At 41.2% G+C, this 18,791-nt stretch overlaps 1 protein-coding gene across 8 annotated transcripts in view; it reads left to right on the forward strand.

The window, feature by feature from the left end:
- Positions 1–18,791, forward strand: part of BBS9 (Bardet-Biedl syndrome 9) — a 417,354-nt gene that overhangs the window by 326,446 nt on the left and 72,117 nt on the right. For 6 of the 8 annotated variants that reach the window (XM_015589531.2, XM_015589533.2, XM_015589534.2 and 3 more), the window contains 2 exons: positions 13,114–13,224; positions 13,429–13,859. In XM_015589531.2, coding sequence (XP_015445017.1) covers positions 13,114–13,224; positions 13,429–13,460 — 143 coding nt within the window. In that variant the 3' untranslated portion in view covers positions 13,461–13,859. Of the gene's footprint in view, positions 1–13,113; positions 13,225–13,428; positions 13,860–16,741; positions 17,739–18,791 lie in introns of those variants that run through there. The other 2 variants (XR_001516909.2, XM_015589535.2) reach the window with 2 other exon arrangements.

Raw genomic sequence — 18,791 nt, forward strand, 5'->3', positions numbered from 1 at the left:
ATAAACCAGTGGGGCTCTAATGAGAGCTTGATGCCTGTGAGGGGAGGTTGGGAAGAGGCTAACCGGAGGCCAGTTATTCCTAGTTCACGAGGTTATTTGTTTTGTTTTTAAATTAGAGTGTATGTTTACTATAATCCTCTGCCGAGATTTAAGAAAATGATTAACTGAATCATTTTGCATTCCTGGAATAAGTTTTGCTTTATTATATTACTGCTCGTTAATCTTATCCTCCTGCGTTTGATTCGCTAGCGTCTTAATCTGGACTTTTGCGTGCGCGCGCGCGCGTGCGCATGCGTGGAATCGCTCTCACGTTCTTGTCTTTGAGAGTTCGCGCTCAGGGCTTTATTAGCACAGTTTTGCTCCCTCTGGAAAGCAGACCTTCCTGTAAATGTGAAATGTTCTACCACTTAGTTTCCTTAGTTGTCTTAGTTTCCTGTGATCATTCTTTTAATCGTTCTTCCTTATGTTTGTTGTAAGTAAGATTTATCCTCTATGAACTTTGAAATTTCCCAACTTTCGGCCGACTGAGTTTGTCTTCTCAGTGTAGCTGGAAGAGCATTACCTTCTCCTCTACTCTGTCACTTCTTTCTAGCTGTGACTCTTATCTGCTCTACTGAGCCACTTCATCTCCTTTGTAATTACATCCTGTAGAAGCACCCATCAATTCCGATTTCTTTTTCAAAGGTCTGAGGACCTTTTCAGACAGTCCATGGATCTGCCTCACGGGTGGCTCTTTAAGTTACTTCTGTGCTGATTCCTTTAGTCCTGAGATGGAACCTCAGTGATTTTCCCAAACCCTTTCATTATTCTTTTGGGTGACGGTTGGGGGTGAGTGGATGTTGAAGATATGAGGTATATATACCATAAACCTATTTCTGCCAAAAAAAACCCTCTTATTTAACCAGTAATGCACAATCCCATTGCGGTGTGTCTTTTTGTTCCACCAGGGAGAAGCAAGATAATGGAATGATTTAAGACTTGGAAATTGGAGTCAGCATATAACAGATTCCCGTACACGCTATGTGTGTGATTTTGAGCAAGTCACGTTAACTTCGTAGAGCTTAGTGTCATCTGTAAAATGGGACACTAATAACTACCATTTTAGGTTGCTGTAAAGTTAGCGAACATGTAAAGTAAGTAGCACTGTGGCTGGCACATAGTAAGTACTCAGAAATGGTACTAAGATAATTATTACTCAGCTGTCACAAATAAGGCCCCGATCGTGCCCCTTCATGCGCCAGGGTCGTCTTTTTCATATTCTGATACAAAAATCGCATCCAGGTTTTCACCCCTCAGAACCCATGGTCTGGATTTTTCGTTGCCTGCATCGTGCTGCGCATGTCCACCCCGTGCACGTGTACTTCCTTGGAGCCCCCTCAGTTTCTGCCTTCTGTCTTTCTCTCTCTGCCACAACGTGCTGTGGTAACAAATGCCCACAGCACAAGAAACCCAGATTCTGTTCCTAAGGGGGACATTGCTTCATTCTGACCTTTGGTCGGTCAGTCTTTATATTATTTATTATAATAACTACCAATTATTTAACACGACTTTGTTTCTGATGCTTTAGATAATATCTCATTTACTCCTCATGCTCATTTGTTGGGAAGATAGTATATCCACTTTGCAAATGAGGAAATAGAGACTCAAAAGTTTTAAGTAACTTTACCAGGAGCTCGTTGGGTGGTTTTCCTAGGGCTTGGGGGCACAGATCTTACCTACTCTACCACTTAGACCCGTTGCGAGGACCAAGGTCAAGTGGGGTTGTTTCATAAGCTGTGGAACATGATGCAAACAGACTGGCTCTACCAGCCTCGTATTTTCTCTTCCCTCTCTGCCATGTCCTTTTATGCCTAACCTCTGACAGGTGGGCTGCACTGCGGCTGGTTAGCCTCGCTGCCTCTGTGTTTTCATACCTTTTGTTCTCATCCATTCTCTCCCTCCCTCCCTCCCTCCTTCCCTCCCTCCCTTCCTCCCTCCCTCTGTGGTCTTCCCACAGAGCTACTTGTCCCAGGGAGGTCTTACTGTGTGACCCCCTCCCTCAGCCAGAGAGACTGCTCCTCTCCTGATGTTTTTTTGCCTTATCAACTATTTCGACCTATCTTTTTTGTGTCTGACATATTTTTAAATTCTTTTCATAGCTTAATTGTATGCAGACAGCTTCACATTTCCCCTGTGTTTACAAAGATTTGGTTTGGAAATGGCAGTGCAGGATGTATAGAAGGGAAGAAAAAAGGAACTTTTGGGAGGGTTTGCTGTGTTCCATCTTCAAAGGAAGCAGAGCTCGGCTAGTCTCAGTTGTTTTACAATTGGAAGGGAGTCGTCATACCATAGTTTGGACGAAACCTGGCTTTCTATTGCCAAAAAGTATCCGATGGAAATGGAGGTAAATGTGAATAATTCAAAGCAACGTTAAACTTTGAGGATAGTTCACCTTCTCTGGAATTAGAGATTTATGCTGGTAAAGAGTTAGGGAGGAATTTGAAATGTTTATGTTGCCAGAGTGTAGAAACATTGTCCAGTTGTTTATCTAATCCTTCACTGGGCTGGCTTCTAAAAACACGTTTCGATTTGAAGTAGCCTGGGAAAAATAAACTGTTCCAGGCCATAACTTGATACCCCAGTGGAAATAAGATTGATCCTTTTTCATTCATTTTGAGAAATTTCCCAAGCAGACAGCTGTCTTCGTACCTTCCTTTGCAGTTCCTCCATCCACAAATAAGTTTTGTCAAGAGCAAGAATCACAAGGGCTCTCTTACCTCTTTTTCACTGTAGCTGTCACACAGATTACTGCCAGGGTCTCAGTTTTCTTCTGGACTCGACGTTTTGTTGCACCGACTCAGTCTCGCAGATCGCCCACGTGTTGCCATCCAGTGAGGTTCATTTCTTAAAGATAGGCGTCCCGGAAAGCGAGGCACTTTGTGAGAACTTGTTTTGGTTCACGGACCAGGCCTGCTGGAGAGAGGAGAGAGAGTCTATACTCCGTTCTGCTGTAATTACTTTCCAGCCTCCCAGTGGAAAAGGCAGGTGATACCGTGTGAAAAATAGAAACGAATTGTGGTTACCATTGCTTCCTCCTAATCGCTCAGCCTCAATTTCTTCATTCAAGTCAACAAGTAATTATTGTGCGCCTATGTGTGTCAGGCACTATGCTAGGGCTTGTTTTACAGCAGCAAACAAAACAGACAGATATCCTGCAAATTTGGAGCCTTTGCTCCAGCAGGGGAAGACAGTAAACAATGGCATGATAGAGACATAAACTACTTAGTGTATTAGAAGTTGGTGTTGCTGTTAAAGGTGATAAGTACCGTGGAAGAAGAAAAGGAATGTTGGAGAAGGGGCAGATACAAGGTTATAAACTTTGAATGGAGCTGTTGAGAAGGCGACTTTGAACAAAGACGTGACAGAGGTGAGAGATTTCTCTGTGCAGAGGTTGGAGACTCGGCGTTCCAGATAGGGGGATGGGCTCGGCATGCTCCAGGGTAGCCGGGAGGCCAGTGAGGCAGGAGATGAGGCCAGCAGGGTCGGATCACGTGCCGCCTATGGGCGGACTTGCTTTTTGTCCGGGTGAAATGGGGAGAACAATTTTGAACAGAGGAATGATATGCCTTTACATTTTAAAAGGATCCCTGACTGCTATTTTGAGAATAGTTGGGGCTGGGGTGGGGGTGGTCAAAGGTGGAAGTGGGCAGTTTGAGGGTCACCTGGGGGAGTAACTGAGCAGTACTTCGGGTACGAGATGATGGTGGAGTGTGCCAAAGTGGTATCGGTGGTGAAGGTGATGAGAAGCGCTCTGATTCTGGATATATTTTAAATGTAGAGAGAACAGAATTTCCTAACGGGGGTCCAAAATGACCCCAGGAGTTTGGATTGAAAACAGCAAATACGGACCACTCTTTGGAGAAGCTTTTCTGCCATGAGGACCAAGAACATAAAGGAAGGTTCAGGAGAGCAGGGTCAAGAAATAGCAAATTATTCCTGATTCGGTAGTTACGGTTGTCTTTTATTGTTTATATAAACCCCAATCTTTGTTCTTTCTTTACCAAGCTGTTATTTCCTATTGGCCACTGTTGTCTTTTGGGTCAGACCAGACAACCAGTTACGGTGTCCCTTGACTGGCTAACATAACAGTTCATTTTTCTGGAGGTCAGAAAGCTGTAGCTGCTGCTCGCTGCCTTCTTAAAATTTACCCCCCTCCTTCCCTTCAGCTTACAGGAGAATCTCAGGCTGAGGTGAAGGAATTTTGGTAATGAGAGGCAATGACGATGATGATAATAAAAGTAATACTTATTATTATAACACTTATATCACTTACTAGGAGCCAGGCATTATTTGAAATGCCTTACATAAATTAACTCATTTAATCTTTATAATTTCCCTATGAGCTAGGTACAGTTATTATCTGCATTTTACAAATAAGGAAATCGATGCAGAGAAAGATTAAGAAACTAGTTTTAAAATGCTAACATTCTAGCTGAATGTCTAAAATTCTGACATTCTAGCTCCAGGGTCCATGTTCTTGAAGTCACTGAAGAATTTTAAGATCAAGAATTTTAAGATCAAGATGTTAGCTAGAGAGATTTCATTTCACACATCATGTGAGAATTTGCTCGAGTGGGTGGGTTAGGTTCTTTGGGAAACACGATAGAAGACAGAACGGATTGGGTCTTCATTTCCCCAGACTTACTGGCTTGTTCTTTGGTGGGCTGTCGCCAGTCTACAGTCCTGGAACGATGTGATAGTACATTCTTCAAAGATAACTTTTTAAAGACTGTATTTCCTCAAGTTTCATGAATTCCTCTTCGAATCAGCAAGTACATATTAAACACCTACTCTTCGTATAAGAGAAAAAAATTAACTGCTTCCCTCTATGTGTTTATTTTGCTGTGGGAAGCTTATTTGTTTGTCAGGTAGGCTATAGAACCATCTGGAGACTAAAATAGGAAGGACTGTATATGTGACCATAATACTTTACTATTTTTAAAGGATCCTTAAAATTTCTATATGATTAGAGATGAGGTATGAACTAAATGACTCTTTGTTAAGTGTTATTTCTTAGAGTGCTGGTGAGCAGTTGCCACTGAATCCTTCACTAATAATCCCTTCCTTTTCCAGAAGGACTTGCCAACACCCATAAAGTGTACACTGGGAGAATTAAAGTCATATAAAAATCACTGGTGTTTTCTTCCTTCAAGGCATGCATTTAAGTACATCGCTTTGTTCCTCCTTGCCTTGGCCACCTCCTGTGCTTAGTAACACTGGGTCAGCAGACTTCCTCTTTAAGGTTCAACTGCTGGCCATTTCAGTTTCCCATGAGAAAGCAAACCTATCACTGCTGTACCCTTTTATCGTAATGTTTTATCCATTTATGTTATAGTATCTTATGGGTTTGCATTTCTCAGTAGTAATGGCACTGCTGGTAAATAGCAAACAATGAATGTGATTATGCACCCCTCATCATCATCATCATCATCATCATCATCATCATCGTTTGAGCCCTTTAAAATTCCTACTCTGATCTCAGAAGAGTGGTTATCTATGGTAGTAGATCATCACTGATTTCATCTTCAAATGGATGTGTGCACTATTTTCAAGTGAATTATTTCAATGCCTTGCTGATGATTTTGGCTTTGGCCACCGGGTCCAGCCGGGAACATTCCACCACCGGTCTGCTCACCCCGTCCTCATGTTTTACCTGAGCGTTTTTAGTGTCAAATATAAATTTATGCTGTCCTCATGGCTTGCCATTTCATGTGTAATTGCTCGTAACTGTAATGACTAACGTATGTTGGGGGTTAGTACCGAAAATAATAGCTAATGTTTTTGGGGGACCTTCTCTGTGCCAGGCTCTGTGATAACCATATTATTAGCATTAACTAACTTAACCTTTGTCTCTCATTAAGTCAATGCTATATTTTCTGCATTTTGTTTTTTTAAATTTTTTTCCTGGTTTTTTATTTTTATTTTTTATTTTTTTGATGACATTGGTTAACAAAATCCAGTAAGTTTCATCTGTACACTTTAACAATATACTGTGTGTGTACCTCCCGTAGTTAGTTTTCTTTCTGTCACCATATACTTGACCCCTTTTACCCCACCTACCTCCCCGCTTTTTTCTGCATTTTAGAGGTAAAGAAACTAAGGCCCAGACTTAGGTGACTTTGCTCAAGGCAGTTATAGGAGCCATGCCATGTCCCTTTTCAGGATGTCGTTTTTCATGATCAGTAGACCAGTTTATCATCTTGTGTACATTGCCCTTTTCTGCAAAATGACGTAGTTGAATGTGCCATTCTAGAACTATATCGTTCGATACTAGAGGTGCTTTGGAATGAGTCCCAAGTGTTTGCTTGGGTCCCTCCTCATGCGGGAAAGAGCAGGCCGAAGCAGGCGCTCTGCGGAGCGCTGTGTTTTTTCTCTTTTCCCTCTACGTGTTTGTAATCGGAGCGACCCAGCTGAACTCGCAGTTTCATAATCACCACCTAGACACTGTCACCATTAAAAACAACACAATTTGGTTAAGATTATGGCTTTTAATTGGGTTGTGGAAAGAACCTCGAGTCGAAGAAATGTTGCAAGCATCCCTAGGGAATTAATAGCCACTCGCTGCAAGAAGGAGGCTGTGATGACCACTGGCTCTCCTATTATGTGGTGTCCAGGCGAAGTCGGTTAGGCTCTTACTATTCCATTTCATTTTTTAAAGAAATTATTATTGCAGAACCGTTGGCTTCCTTTCTTTCTCAACCGTAGCTATAATGTTTTATTTGTATGTGTGTACTTTTGAGAGAGAGTTGGTCTCTGAAGAGGGAGTTAGGAAAGCGTTTGAAAAGGAAATGTCTTAAAATTATGTCTTTTTCCAGTTGTATGTTGGATTTCCTTAGGATTTAGAAACAAAATGGAAATTAAAACCCACAACGCCTTCTTTCTGAACAAGAAAACACTGTGTTGGAATGGAGGAGATCTAGTTGAAAGACATTCGATCTTGCTGCAGAGTGCTCTAGACATTGGTCACCTGGCCAGCAAAAGCAAGTGTTGCCTTTCTCCTCTTCCCCACCTTCTCACAAGGGCTGGGTGGGACTTTTGTATTCCTGTTTGGAGGATTTAATGGCCTTGTTAACATGTGGGAAAACATTGTGATGGGAGACTTTAACAAAATAGTCAGTAGTGTTTTGTTTTGTTTTTTAAGTTCCATGTTTATGTTCTTAATGAGTGTACAACGGCTCCAGGTTAAGAGCTAAATATATATATATGTCTAAAAAAAAATACATATATATATATATTTTAAAACAACCCAGATGTAATACAGATAAATAGATAGTTCTCATTTCCTTCACCGAAGGAAGGTCTGAGCTCCTGAGCAGTAATTGTAAGGTACCTTCTCTCCATATCAAAAGAAGTTGTGCTGACCCCTGCTTCTTTCCCACGAGCTCTATTGTATCATAACTGATTAACGACCTATAGGGCCAGACAACAATTCACCTACATATGGTAGGAGGTCATAATGCACTAACATACTATAGAGATCACTCTTGCCAACAATTAATTGGGGAATTCACTTTATGAAGCCCTGTTTACAGACTGACATCTGGAGAAATTCTTACCCTGGATCCATTCCAATCTGTCGGATTTATGGACTACACTTACTTTTTTGTAAATAGAACTTTTTTTTTCTGCTTGGTACATTCTGTTTACATAATTATCAGTCGATGAAAATGGCTATCTTCCCGTATTTCTTAATCCTCTGAACCTAGTGGCCCTAAATTTGAAGTGGTGGCCCAGTTAAAGAAAACTCGGGGTTCTATCATTATTCAAGTTGTAGAAACATCTTTATGCCAGGAGCACCCTGCTCTCTTAAAGCCAGACTCTGACTGGAGCCCTTACACCCCAAGGGGCTTGGTATTCAGCCTTTATGGGGATTTTAAAACTTGTTGAGACATATGCTAGACCTCTTAAAGTATATTAGACTCCCTTTTATTCCACACTTGGTCTCTGCTGTGAGGTGTGAAATGGAAATATTTTCAAACACAGGTACGTGCATAGTCTTGAATACATTTTAAATTCTCACTGTGTGTGTGGGGGGGCGGGGCAAAGTTTGTTATTAGGCAGCGGAACTGAACTCTCAAACATGCCACAGGGTCACGTTGGACACACATTGCAGTGACCTTCACCTGCCTCTCTGTGGTTGACCATTATTATCTCTGGTGCCAGTAGATGAGCTACTGTCAATGTGATCAGCATGGCATCTGAAAATACAGGGAGAAAGAAAAGTTGTAGAATGGATTTAAAAGCAACGTAGAAAAACAAATATCACATGTTTGGAAATGGAAACCTAAGACTATACAGAAAGGCACTTTCTTCTGCTTTGCTGAGTTTTAAAACTATAAAATTGTACCAGGTTAAGGGCGAATGCCTCCATATTACCATAAAGGATAGAATGGAAGTGGAGACGAGAAAGACATGGACATGTGCTCTCCAGTTCCTCCTTGAGACTAGCAGTGCTGTCATATGATATCGACCTGGTCTACCATGCCATGTCAAGAACACAGTCGGGGACATATTCTCAAGGGCTTTATTTCCAAGATGTGCTTTGACAAGCTCTGCGCCCGTTGTCTTTATTACGATCTCACATGCCCACTCATTAAAAAAAAAGTTCAACAATCACAACTTTACCAATTATGGTGTGCTCTTAAGGAAACGTTCAGTCCAAGCATGGGACGGACTGAGCCCTTTGATCTGAAGTCCAGTTTGGAAGAACAGGTCGGTGGAGGACTGATCAGGGGATCAGAGCTCATTTTTCCTCCAGAGTGCTTTCCTTTTTATCTCTACTGTAGCCCTTGTGTAAGTTACTCCTGTTTTATCCACAAGTCTTCCTAGCAATACCTCCTATCCTGCGTTACATTTTTTTGACTGTTAACGTCTTTTTATCCTTTGCTGTTTTATCACCTACACCTTCAGGAAGTCACCCCAAATATTTTACATAGACGTGTATATACAAAGACCGGCAGAATATGTTTATGAGTCATCATTTCTCTTGTTTCCTATTCATCTTCTCTCCTCCCTCTCACTCCCCCTTCTCCCATTCTTCCATTTTGCCAAAACGTTTCTAAATACTCAGTTAAAATTGCTACATGATTATACAGTAGGAAGCTTGGCTTTCTATAACTTACATTCTCCTTGGGCTAGAAAAAGCATATTTTAAAAAAACTAGAAAAATGAACATAGTAGAGGAGAATTTTCAGGAAAACTATACATGCATGTATGCCTGTGTGCATGTGTGTGCACATTTACACACACACACACACACACACACACACGAGTCCGTCCGTGTGGTGAAGGTGCTGTGTGATGCTCAGGCTACAGAAAACTAATGCTAGATAGGAAAGTATTTTCAGGATACTTTTGATTTGGCCCCATTGCAAATTTCTGAGGCAAGGAAGCACAAAATGGCCCAGGGAAACTTTGGGGCAAGAGGGAATGAGGGAACTAACGCAGAAGAAAAAAAAAATAACTTTAATACCTTTACAACTGTAAAATGGAGCCAGTGAACTCTTCCTTATAGGATTGTTGGAGGATCGAGTGAGCTAATGCATTGAGAATTCATAGCTGAGTGCCTAGCATACAGTAGGTCCATATACTGTGATTCCCAGATCAGGAAGTTTCTGGCTCTCCCCCTTGGCTTGCTTTTGTTGCACAGGTGACGTGTGTTTGGATGCTTCACCCAGCTGTTTTTTCTTCCCCTTCTCCTTTGATGGGATGGCCTCTGAACCAAGGGTACTCCATCCAGCACCCTTGGGACCCAGGCTCCATTTCCATGGACGGATTTCAGAAGGTCTTTGTTAGTTTGGAAGTTCTATATTTTATTTTGCTCCTTTTACTGTTAACACTGAAATTTTTAACAAACAAATATATTTTTTCCTAGCAAAAATCTCACCAGATACTCATTTGTTGTCCTTAGCAGATTCTAATTCAGTAGGCATGGGTGGGGCCTGAGAGTGTATTTCTAACGAGCTCCTTGGTGATATCTGGTGCCGCCAGTCCTGTGATTTCCCTTAAACTAGCAAGACCCAGGAGGCCTCTGACTTACTGCATTTGCATTCTGTTGCCTGTTAACTGCACTGAACTTGCCATTTTCTTTTGCCAGATATCTGGTCAGAAGAAGCAGCCATCCTACTCCGGAATCTGTATAATTATGAATGTTTCTGTGCCATAGCCACTTGATCTCCCAGCCTTGACCTCTACATACACATCATCGCAGTTAGCCAGGGGTGAAGCTTAAGTAATTGCACAATAGGGGTTATCCCCATTCTGTTTACCCCCAGACACGGAGCCCCTGTTTCTTACACATAGGTAGGTACCCTAACTTCAAAGTTCCACCTCGAAGGTCTGTATTTTAGACCTACTTCCAGTTCCAGTGATTTTTGCATGAAAGCGATGAAAGTAATGGCAGTTAATTTGGCAAACTCAGAGAAGAGAGGTGGGAAAACGGGAGCACGTAAAGGAAGTAGGTGAAGTAACAAAGACTGACCTTGACCACGTGAAGTAACACAAAGACCGACCTTGACCACGTGAAGTGTAACAAAGACTGACCTTGACCACGTGAAGTAACACAAAGACTGACCTTGACCACGTGAAGTAATACAAAGGGTGGCCTTGACCTCTTCTCTCGAAGAGCCATGAAGAGGCCCAGCAGGTGCATCCACTCAGCAATTCAGAGTCGACCCAGGGAGAGAGGCGGGCGGTGGTGGAATTCTCTGCCCAGCTCCTCCTCTTTTCCCATTTCCTACCAGTAAGGACGCCAGTCCCACATCCCGTCGTTCCTTCCAAGTGGCAGAAACTCTGGGCCTGTGGTCGATCAGTCTGGCTGCGTGGAGGCATCCAAAAAATTGGGTGGGTTCCCAGGGCAAGTGGCCAGTCAGCCCTGCGGTGGGGTTTGAGAGATCTGTCATCTCTCTCTGCTCAGGACCAGGCAAGAATTTTTGTGCCAAGGAGAAGAGAGAAAGTTACATTAGTTGTTGATAGTCTACAGCAACTGACTTTTTGTTTTGTGCCCATGTGATTGAAGAGCTAGGAAATGCTTTTCAAGTCTTCATCCTTCTGTCTTGCCCCAGTATTGAGTCGGCTGGAATAAAAGGTAGACGCTGATCAGTCTACCTCTCTCCGTGCACATGGCAGACGCTGCTCACCTGTCATCGCACGCTTTCCCATCTCTTGGCTTGGGGCACTTCCTCCACACTCTGGAGTTTTCTTGTATGTGAAAGTAGACACACGAGCGCCAAGTTCCTGGCCTCGCCCTGCTCCCTCCCTCCCTCCCTCTGCCTCCGGAGAAATGACTTAAACCGATTTGTGAGTTTGGAATGAGAAGCCCGGCCTTTCTTTGACTCTTTTGCTCGGGATCAGATTCTGTTCTGTAGGGAACACATCCCTTCTCTCTGTTTCTTCCTGTCATTAGTCATGTACGTACCTCCCCCTCACCCCCACATATCGTATTTCTTTATCATTTGGATGAGGGTGCTTTTGGAGTTGGAGAAGAAGGGTGCCAGTTCTTGGGCTTCTCCAAGGCCCCTGGACTGCCCATGGCCTTCACAATACTCTGCGCAGTGCCCCTGGCAACCCAGCTCAGTGGATCCCCAGGTGAGATAAACCTGCTGACGCCTGAGATCTCTGGTTAATGATGCAGCTGGGAGTCATATAGTAAGTGGTTAGATAACATGGGCTTTAGGTGTTGTCAGGCTTGGGTGTGAGTTCTGTCTCACTCTGTAGGAACCAAATCTCATAAGACCTCAGTTTTCTTGTCTTAAATTGAGAATAATAGTATCTATTTCGTGGTGTGGTTTGTAGGAACTCGGTGAGATAATATGGGCAGAGTTTCTAGCACTTAGAGAGTAGTTAATAATGACAGTTATTGTTACCATGATCTAAAGGCTTGGAAAAGAGGCTAAAAATAAGCCTGGCTCTTCTTCCCGATGGGGCCCTTGCCCTTTTCAGACATAGCGGGTGAGCTCCGTTGCACTGATGGATACGTCTAACATTTCCTGTTCAGGGAACTTCTGAGGCTACTGCTAATTCTTACGTGTGGAAATGCTTTTCTTTCAATTTTCCTCAACATCGATTTCTTGTTGAGCGTCGATGCCGAGGCATGAATGGTAAGATGTATTTGCCTTCAATTCGGATGTCGCTGCCCCCTCTCATTTGTCTGCTGCAGTTTACAAATCATAAACCCCTCACACATAAAGCCCAACTCGAGTATGGAGGCTTTGGACTCAGTGTGTGGGAAGCTTCAGAAAAAGAAAGAAAATCACACTTCATTAACAAGAAAAAACGACTTTGGAGAAAAGTATGTACAGTATGCAGCATGTTAGCGCATGGCTAGGAAATGATAGCAAATTAGTCAAATCAAGTTGCAGATGTAGTCTGGAAATTCTCATGTGAGTTTTTCACACAAGATATTGGTGGGTAATGTCCGATGACTTCTTCCCAGTATTTTAAAAGTGCAGTGGTGCCAGCTCATCCTCAGGTCACCTTGGAACTGGCTTGGTATTGAAAGCTTCTGCAATGCCATTTGTGGCTTTGCTGTTGAATTATGAGGTGCTTCTGTCTATGCTGTAAAGTGTTGGGATTCAGGGATAGACTCAAATTCCAGAGAAATTCCCCCAAGTCACCATCTCATAACAGCAGCGGCCTTCCTCTTTGCTCAGGGAAGGTTTATTTCCCTTGCGGTCAATGTGCTTGCTTTTTCTTTTTTCCTTTTAAATAGTTTCTGATGCTCTGATATTAAAGGGAATTCTTGCTGAAGTGCCATCATATGGATGTCACATATGCTATAGGTTTTGTCCTTTCTGAATTTAAAAAGGATAAGCTTAAAAACAACACCATTGCTGGTATTGCTAAGCGATCTTCGGTGTAATATGTCTTTGGGGGCAATAACTCATTCCCAGTATTTTCACCAAAGAGAGACATTTAAGATCATTCTTTCTGGTCTACTCCTGTTTGGTCTCCTGAAGACTGTTGTCACATCATTTATTATCTTTATGATTGGTATGTTTTTAAAGCTGTGGTTGTCATGCGAAGAGGCACATTTCCTACAAATTGCTTAAAATGTTGTTTGTATTTTTCAACCAGGTGGCTGTGCTCCGATCCCGGAATCAGACCTGGAGGAGAGATCAGTAGAACAAGAATCCACTGAACTGTTTACCAACCACAAGCACCTCATTGCAGAGACACCCATGCCTGGTAAGAGGACGGGTGGCCTTCTCAGATGGCACGTCAGGTCTAGCGACACCGGTCAGTTTCGTCATGCCGGAGAGCATTTTGCAAAGCTGCTTGTTTTCCAACTTCTTCCTCTTTCCCCTTGGCTCTGATGTAGCTCAGTTTGATCATTTGTATATTCCTTTCAATATTCAGACTTTTTTCTCTCTCTCACTCTCTCTTTTCTAGAAGTTCCATCCCTCCAAGGAGTCGCAGAGTAGTTCGAGTAGAGTTGTCCGGTTGAGGGGAAGATGGCCTTCCCAGGGCTGATCCCGTGTGGACCTCATACCAGGCAGAGATGTGGCATTCACCCAGGTGCTTCATCGAGCTCACCTGTCTGGGATGACACACTGTAGAGATGGGGATCGGGACTTTTATTTTGCTAGGAGGATGCGTAATACCACGGGCAAGTCAGGAACTGGTCTTGCCTGAAAAGTAGATGGCAGCTTTTCGGTCATCCGTTTGTTTGCAGCCATGGGATGCAGTGAGATGACATCTTTTTGTGACAGACTTTATAAAGCAGAGACCTAGATCCAAAGGAATTTGATACCCCATTTTTTCCATGGAATTCTTATATAGCAGCTGTATCAAGTTTAATAAAACATCTCATTGTCAAACTATATCTTGGATTTGCTTTATAATCAGAGGGTGATTTCTCTACATTATTTCTTCAAAGGAAAGGAATGGAAAACTTTGCTACTCCATGGTAAGACTCAAAAGGGATTGTTTTATAAATAAAAGAAACCACAGAACTTTCATATGATTTACTCTATTAGGCTAAAAGTGGAGAAGGTAAGTTTTGTAGTATTGTCTGAAAGCGTTAAAAATAATTTCACATCCTCTTTTCATTACACCAGTGGGCGACACTTTAAAAAAATCCAGGTTAAAAAGGATTCATACTTTATTACAATTAAATTAAAATGTAAAGTTTTTATATGCAGGAAATAAGATTTTGCTAATTTCAAGTTAAAAAGACCAATTTATTTAAACAAAAGTATGTCTATGCCAGTTTTGGAAAGTCTTTCAGTCAGTACAAAGGGGAAGTGGCTCATGGTTTTTTTTTTTGTTTTTGTTTTTTTGGTGAAATGTCAAAAACTTCAGGGCATGTATTATTTATTATTTCTAGCCTTCTGTTTTAGGACATACAGCAGAAGATGTAATATTTTTAATTGCCAAATGTGGGAGTGAACAACCTCTAGACTTTGGGCCAGAACTAATCTTTAGGTTAATTTCACCCAGACTATGGGGACCAGAAAAAGATGTCATGGCTCTGTGTATATGCCTGTAGTTGCAAAAACACAACACTTCGATTATCCTTAACGGCTTAGTTGAAGAAAGGTCATAAGAGAGTATATTACTTTTTAAAAATGTGTTTCTGTGTTATGTCTTTTTTTAGGGGGGAGGGGGGTGGATATTTGGTTTCCACGGATGTTTTTGTACTGTGCATGTGTCCATGTGCTCATTTCTATTCTTTCTTTTTCTGTCTTCTTTGAATCGTGTCCTGTTTGTGTGTGTTCTTCTAACTGCCTTCCCTTAGCTCAGTTTCTTTTTCTCTTCTCCTTGATCAGTCTTTCTCTCCCTTCACTTACTGCCCACCCCCAATTCTTTCCCTTTGCCTTTCGATTCTTTGTCTTTATTTCCTGTGATATAAAACTGAAGTGCATTGCTTGATTTGTAAAGGTTACTTTAAATGTGCATGAATGCAGTCATTTCTTTTTCAAATCCCTCCTCCATGGTTTTCCTTTTATTTATGTCCTCCATGATCACTGTATTCTGTGAGGGAGTGACTACCCATGTGAATTCAGAAGGCTTCCTACCTCTGGTTTGGGAGTTAAGGTGGCTTTTGTTGCTACAATTACATGTTACGCTGATAGTTTTTATGTTAAGAAGTATGGTTGAAAAATGTTTTCCTGTTTTCCTGCAAATCATCAGTATCTTACTCCTATTAGCACAATTACTTGACCAAATAATTTTATTTTTTATTTGAATCACTTTGATACAGAACACTATATACATACATTATACATGTATTTAACAATATATCTAATATATTACCATTTGTATTTTACTAGCTGTCAAAAGGAGAGAAGTTACTAATTAACCTTTTCAACATTATCAAATTTAAATTCTAAAATGATGAAATAATTTTATTCATGACTTGGTTACCTTTTGATTAAGGAATTCCTGAGTTTAAGTTGTATACCTGTCTTTTAACCCTGATTTTAGCCTCATGATTTAAAAAGCACACACAGTGTTTATACTTACAGAAAAATAATGGAGTCAAGAATTACTTTGAAGCAAAATTATCCTTTGGAATGGCTTTTAAAAAGTCAAGACCTAAATACTTGTTAATTGTTTTGGCACTAGTATTTCAGTCTTTAAAACAATTGTTCATTATCTCTTTTGTGTATGTGTGTGTGTTTGTGTGTGTGTGTGTGTGTGTGTGTGTGTGTGTACATAATTTCGAAATAACTCAAAAAACTGGAAGAAGTAAGATGATCCCGGTTTCTGGTTAGCAGGATAGTCTATTACGCAGTATACCAGAATAGGCACTAATACGATAGCAGACACTTATTGGATTCTTAACTACATGCTATGTACTTTATAGACATGATTTCGTTCACTCCTCATGACTTTACTGTGATGTAGGCATAGTTTTCTCTATTTTACAAATGAGAGTTCTGAGGTTAAGAGAGGCTAAAAGATCTATCCAGTATCCCACAGTTAGTATGTAGCAGAACTGGGATTTTAATCTAGGCTGATTCCAGAAGCCCAAATATGCACCCAAATGTACAGACTATTGTTAATAATAATACAATAAAATACATTTTAAAACTGAAAACCTTTAGTTTAAGATAGCTACATTTCTTTGATATCTAGTGTGCTTGCTCCTTTAAAAAATATACTTATTTTCCATTTGTATTTCTCCTTTGGTGAATTAGCTGTTCATGTTCTTCTCTTCTTTTGGAGGGAGATTGGTGATGGTGATAATTATCTCCTCATTGATTTATAATAGTGTTTTGAAGTGATATTAATCTTTGGTTGATCGTATATGATATAGACACTGTTCTCAATTTTTCACTTGTCTTTAATTTTATTTCTGTGTTTGTTTTTTTAATAGAAGTTTCTAAAATTTTAAGTAGCCAAATCTGTGAACACCTTTCTTGTGGTTTCTGCCTTTGGTGTCCAGCCTGGGTGGTCTGCTTTTTCTCAGTGAATGTCTTCTCCTGCTTTTTCTCGGCGACAGTGTGAGGTCGTGCTGAGGCTGTTGTGTTCTGTTTCTGGTGAGCTTTAATTATGTCCTCCATGGCAGTACACTGGGTCTCATAGCCACAGAGTTCTTCTCTTCTGCTCTCACATCTCACAGACAGGTCTGAAATGCCTCCTCGGTTTTCCTTAGCTCCTTCACCTTTGGGACAATCGCCCAAGTGATAGTTATCCCACAGCTTTCAAAATCCGCTCCCCAGTGATGCTTGGGCCTCTCGTGTTGTCTCTCCTTTAGGATGACTGACTTTTCCAAAAAATGGAAAAGTGGCGTTGCCCACTTCCACACCAGCCTCCCAGACGTGGCCAGACATGTTCCCAGCCCACATGAACACAGGTTAGCCTCAGGTCGGATGCACTGCGCCCACTTCAGTCCGTGTTCACAGAGGCAAGAGAGGCGAGTCAGTGATGGAGCTCCCAGTTCCTCGACTTCCTACGCTTTTTGGTTTCCCAGCTTCTCAAGGGACCGGCTTCTTATTCCCACAGGTCAAGTGAACATCAGATTGTATTATGAATGGCTTTGTTGTAATTGTATTAATCTTAAAAAATCATTCTCTGCCTTAAAAGTAGCTGTTCTCTTATTACAAGAGCAATACATATTCATCGAAGACGAATTCACCAGGCAAGAGACTGTTTTCCAAAATACCTGTCTCTGACTAGTTGGCAATCTGTCACAATGTACGTGATTTCCCATCACATACAAATGTAGGTAACAACTAGCTAAAGAATCAAAAAAAAAAAAAAAAAAAATTCTGATGAGTGTTAAAACCCTTTAAGAAAATTAGGTTAATGCAGGGTTGTCGGTGCACATCTGCCAGAGCACCAGTGTCCTTACTGTGTACCAACAGGTGTCAGCCATGGCCTCTCGTTCAGAGGTGAAGGGTGCGCCCACAATAGTGAGGGAGCTGGCGAGGGGCGAGCTGATGGGACAGAGTCCCCCCCGGTGATTTTCAGCCTTGGTTGCGCATTAGGATCTTTTATTTTATTCCTTTTGCTGATCTGTATTGTCAGAGTATTCTTCGATGAATATGTATTGCTCTTGTAATAAGAGAACAGATCCCATCTTTGTATGTATAAGTCGGGATATTAGTGTTAGTAATAATAAATAATAGTAATGTACTCTTTTTTGCTTAGCATCGAGTGTATTAACAGCATGAGTTTTAGAGAATAATCTACTTGGACATTGTACTCTAGTGATTCTGAAAGGTGCAGAGTATAAAATATTATCACCGAAATAACGTGATTATTATAATTTATAGCAATAATGTGATCATAACATTTTATTGAAAATTATAGTTTTCTCTTTATGTCCTTAATATTTTCTGATGACAAAAGCAAATGTGACAAATACAAAAGCAACGATAGAGAGTGTCCTGAAAGAGCAAAACAAGGCTCTTTATCTAGATCGACTCGGATGCTGCCCTCTTTAGTTTTCCTGTGGGTCCAGTGTTGAAATAGCTGCGTTATTTTTCTCTCTTAGCCCCTAATCTATGGCAGCCATGTGGACATCACAGGTGTTAAGGGTTTTGTTGGCGTGGACTTTAAAAGGTATAACTTACAGTGCAGCACAGCTGCCAAGGCCTAATCAGAGTAAGGTGCCTGGTGGGGTGATCAGCATCCCCCAGTGTGTGATCTCTGGGCCAGAGAGAGGGTCTCTAACCTGGTCGAAGTGGGGAAAAACTTGCAAACCCCCTAATTCTCAGGTTTTCCATTATTTCATTTTAGTTCTATTCAACCCAACCCTTCCTTCAAGGCTCATTGTGAATAAATTTTCTCTTCATCTGGACACCAGGAGCTGAGTTTGAGGCCCTCTTGGAACAACTGGGGGAGATGTGGATCACAGCTTTTAGACCTATTTTCTGGCTCCTTATTCTCTCTCCCTCCTTTTTTTTTTTGTCATTATTTTGCTCCAACTTTTAATGTATTTTCTCTTGTTGTATTGACAAGTCCTTGTAAGCTCCTTAAATCTTTTCTGTAATGGGTAGGAAAATAAATAAATCAATACACCTTTCAGGATTTTCCTTATTGCTATTACCGGCTATCATCCTTCTCTCTTGAAAAGTTTTGAACTCAATGTCTCTCTCTCTCAATGCTCCTATCTCTCACCTACTGCATTTCAGAAGGATTTTCCTTTTCTGGTTGGATAGATTGGCAAACTCCTTGGACATAACTTTTTTGGATTCTTTCCACTCTTTAGTAGATATTTGTTGTATCAATAGATCAGCTGACCTCCTGATAGAAGTTAACGAATCATAGAGACATGGAGAAATTAATGACTTAGAATATTG

Source organism: Pteropus alecto, unplaced genomic scaffold (genome assembly GCF_000325575.1).
Source record: "Pteropus alecto unplaced genomic scaffold, ASM32557v1 scaffold21, whole genome shotgun sequence".
In the NCBI taxonomy this organism is placed as follows: Eukaryota; Metazoa; Chordata; class Mammalia; order Chiroptera; family Pteropodidae; genus Pteropus; species Pteropus alecto.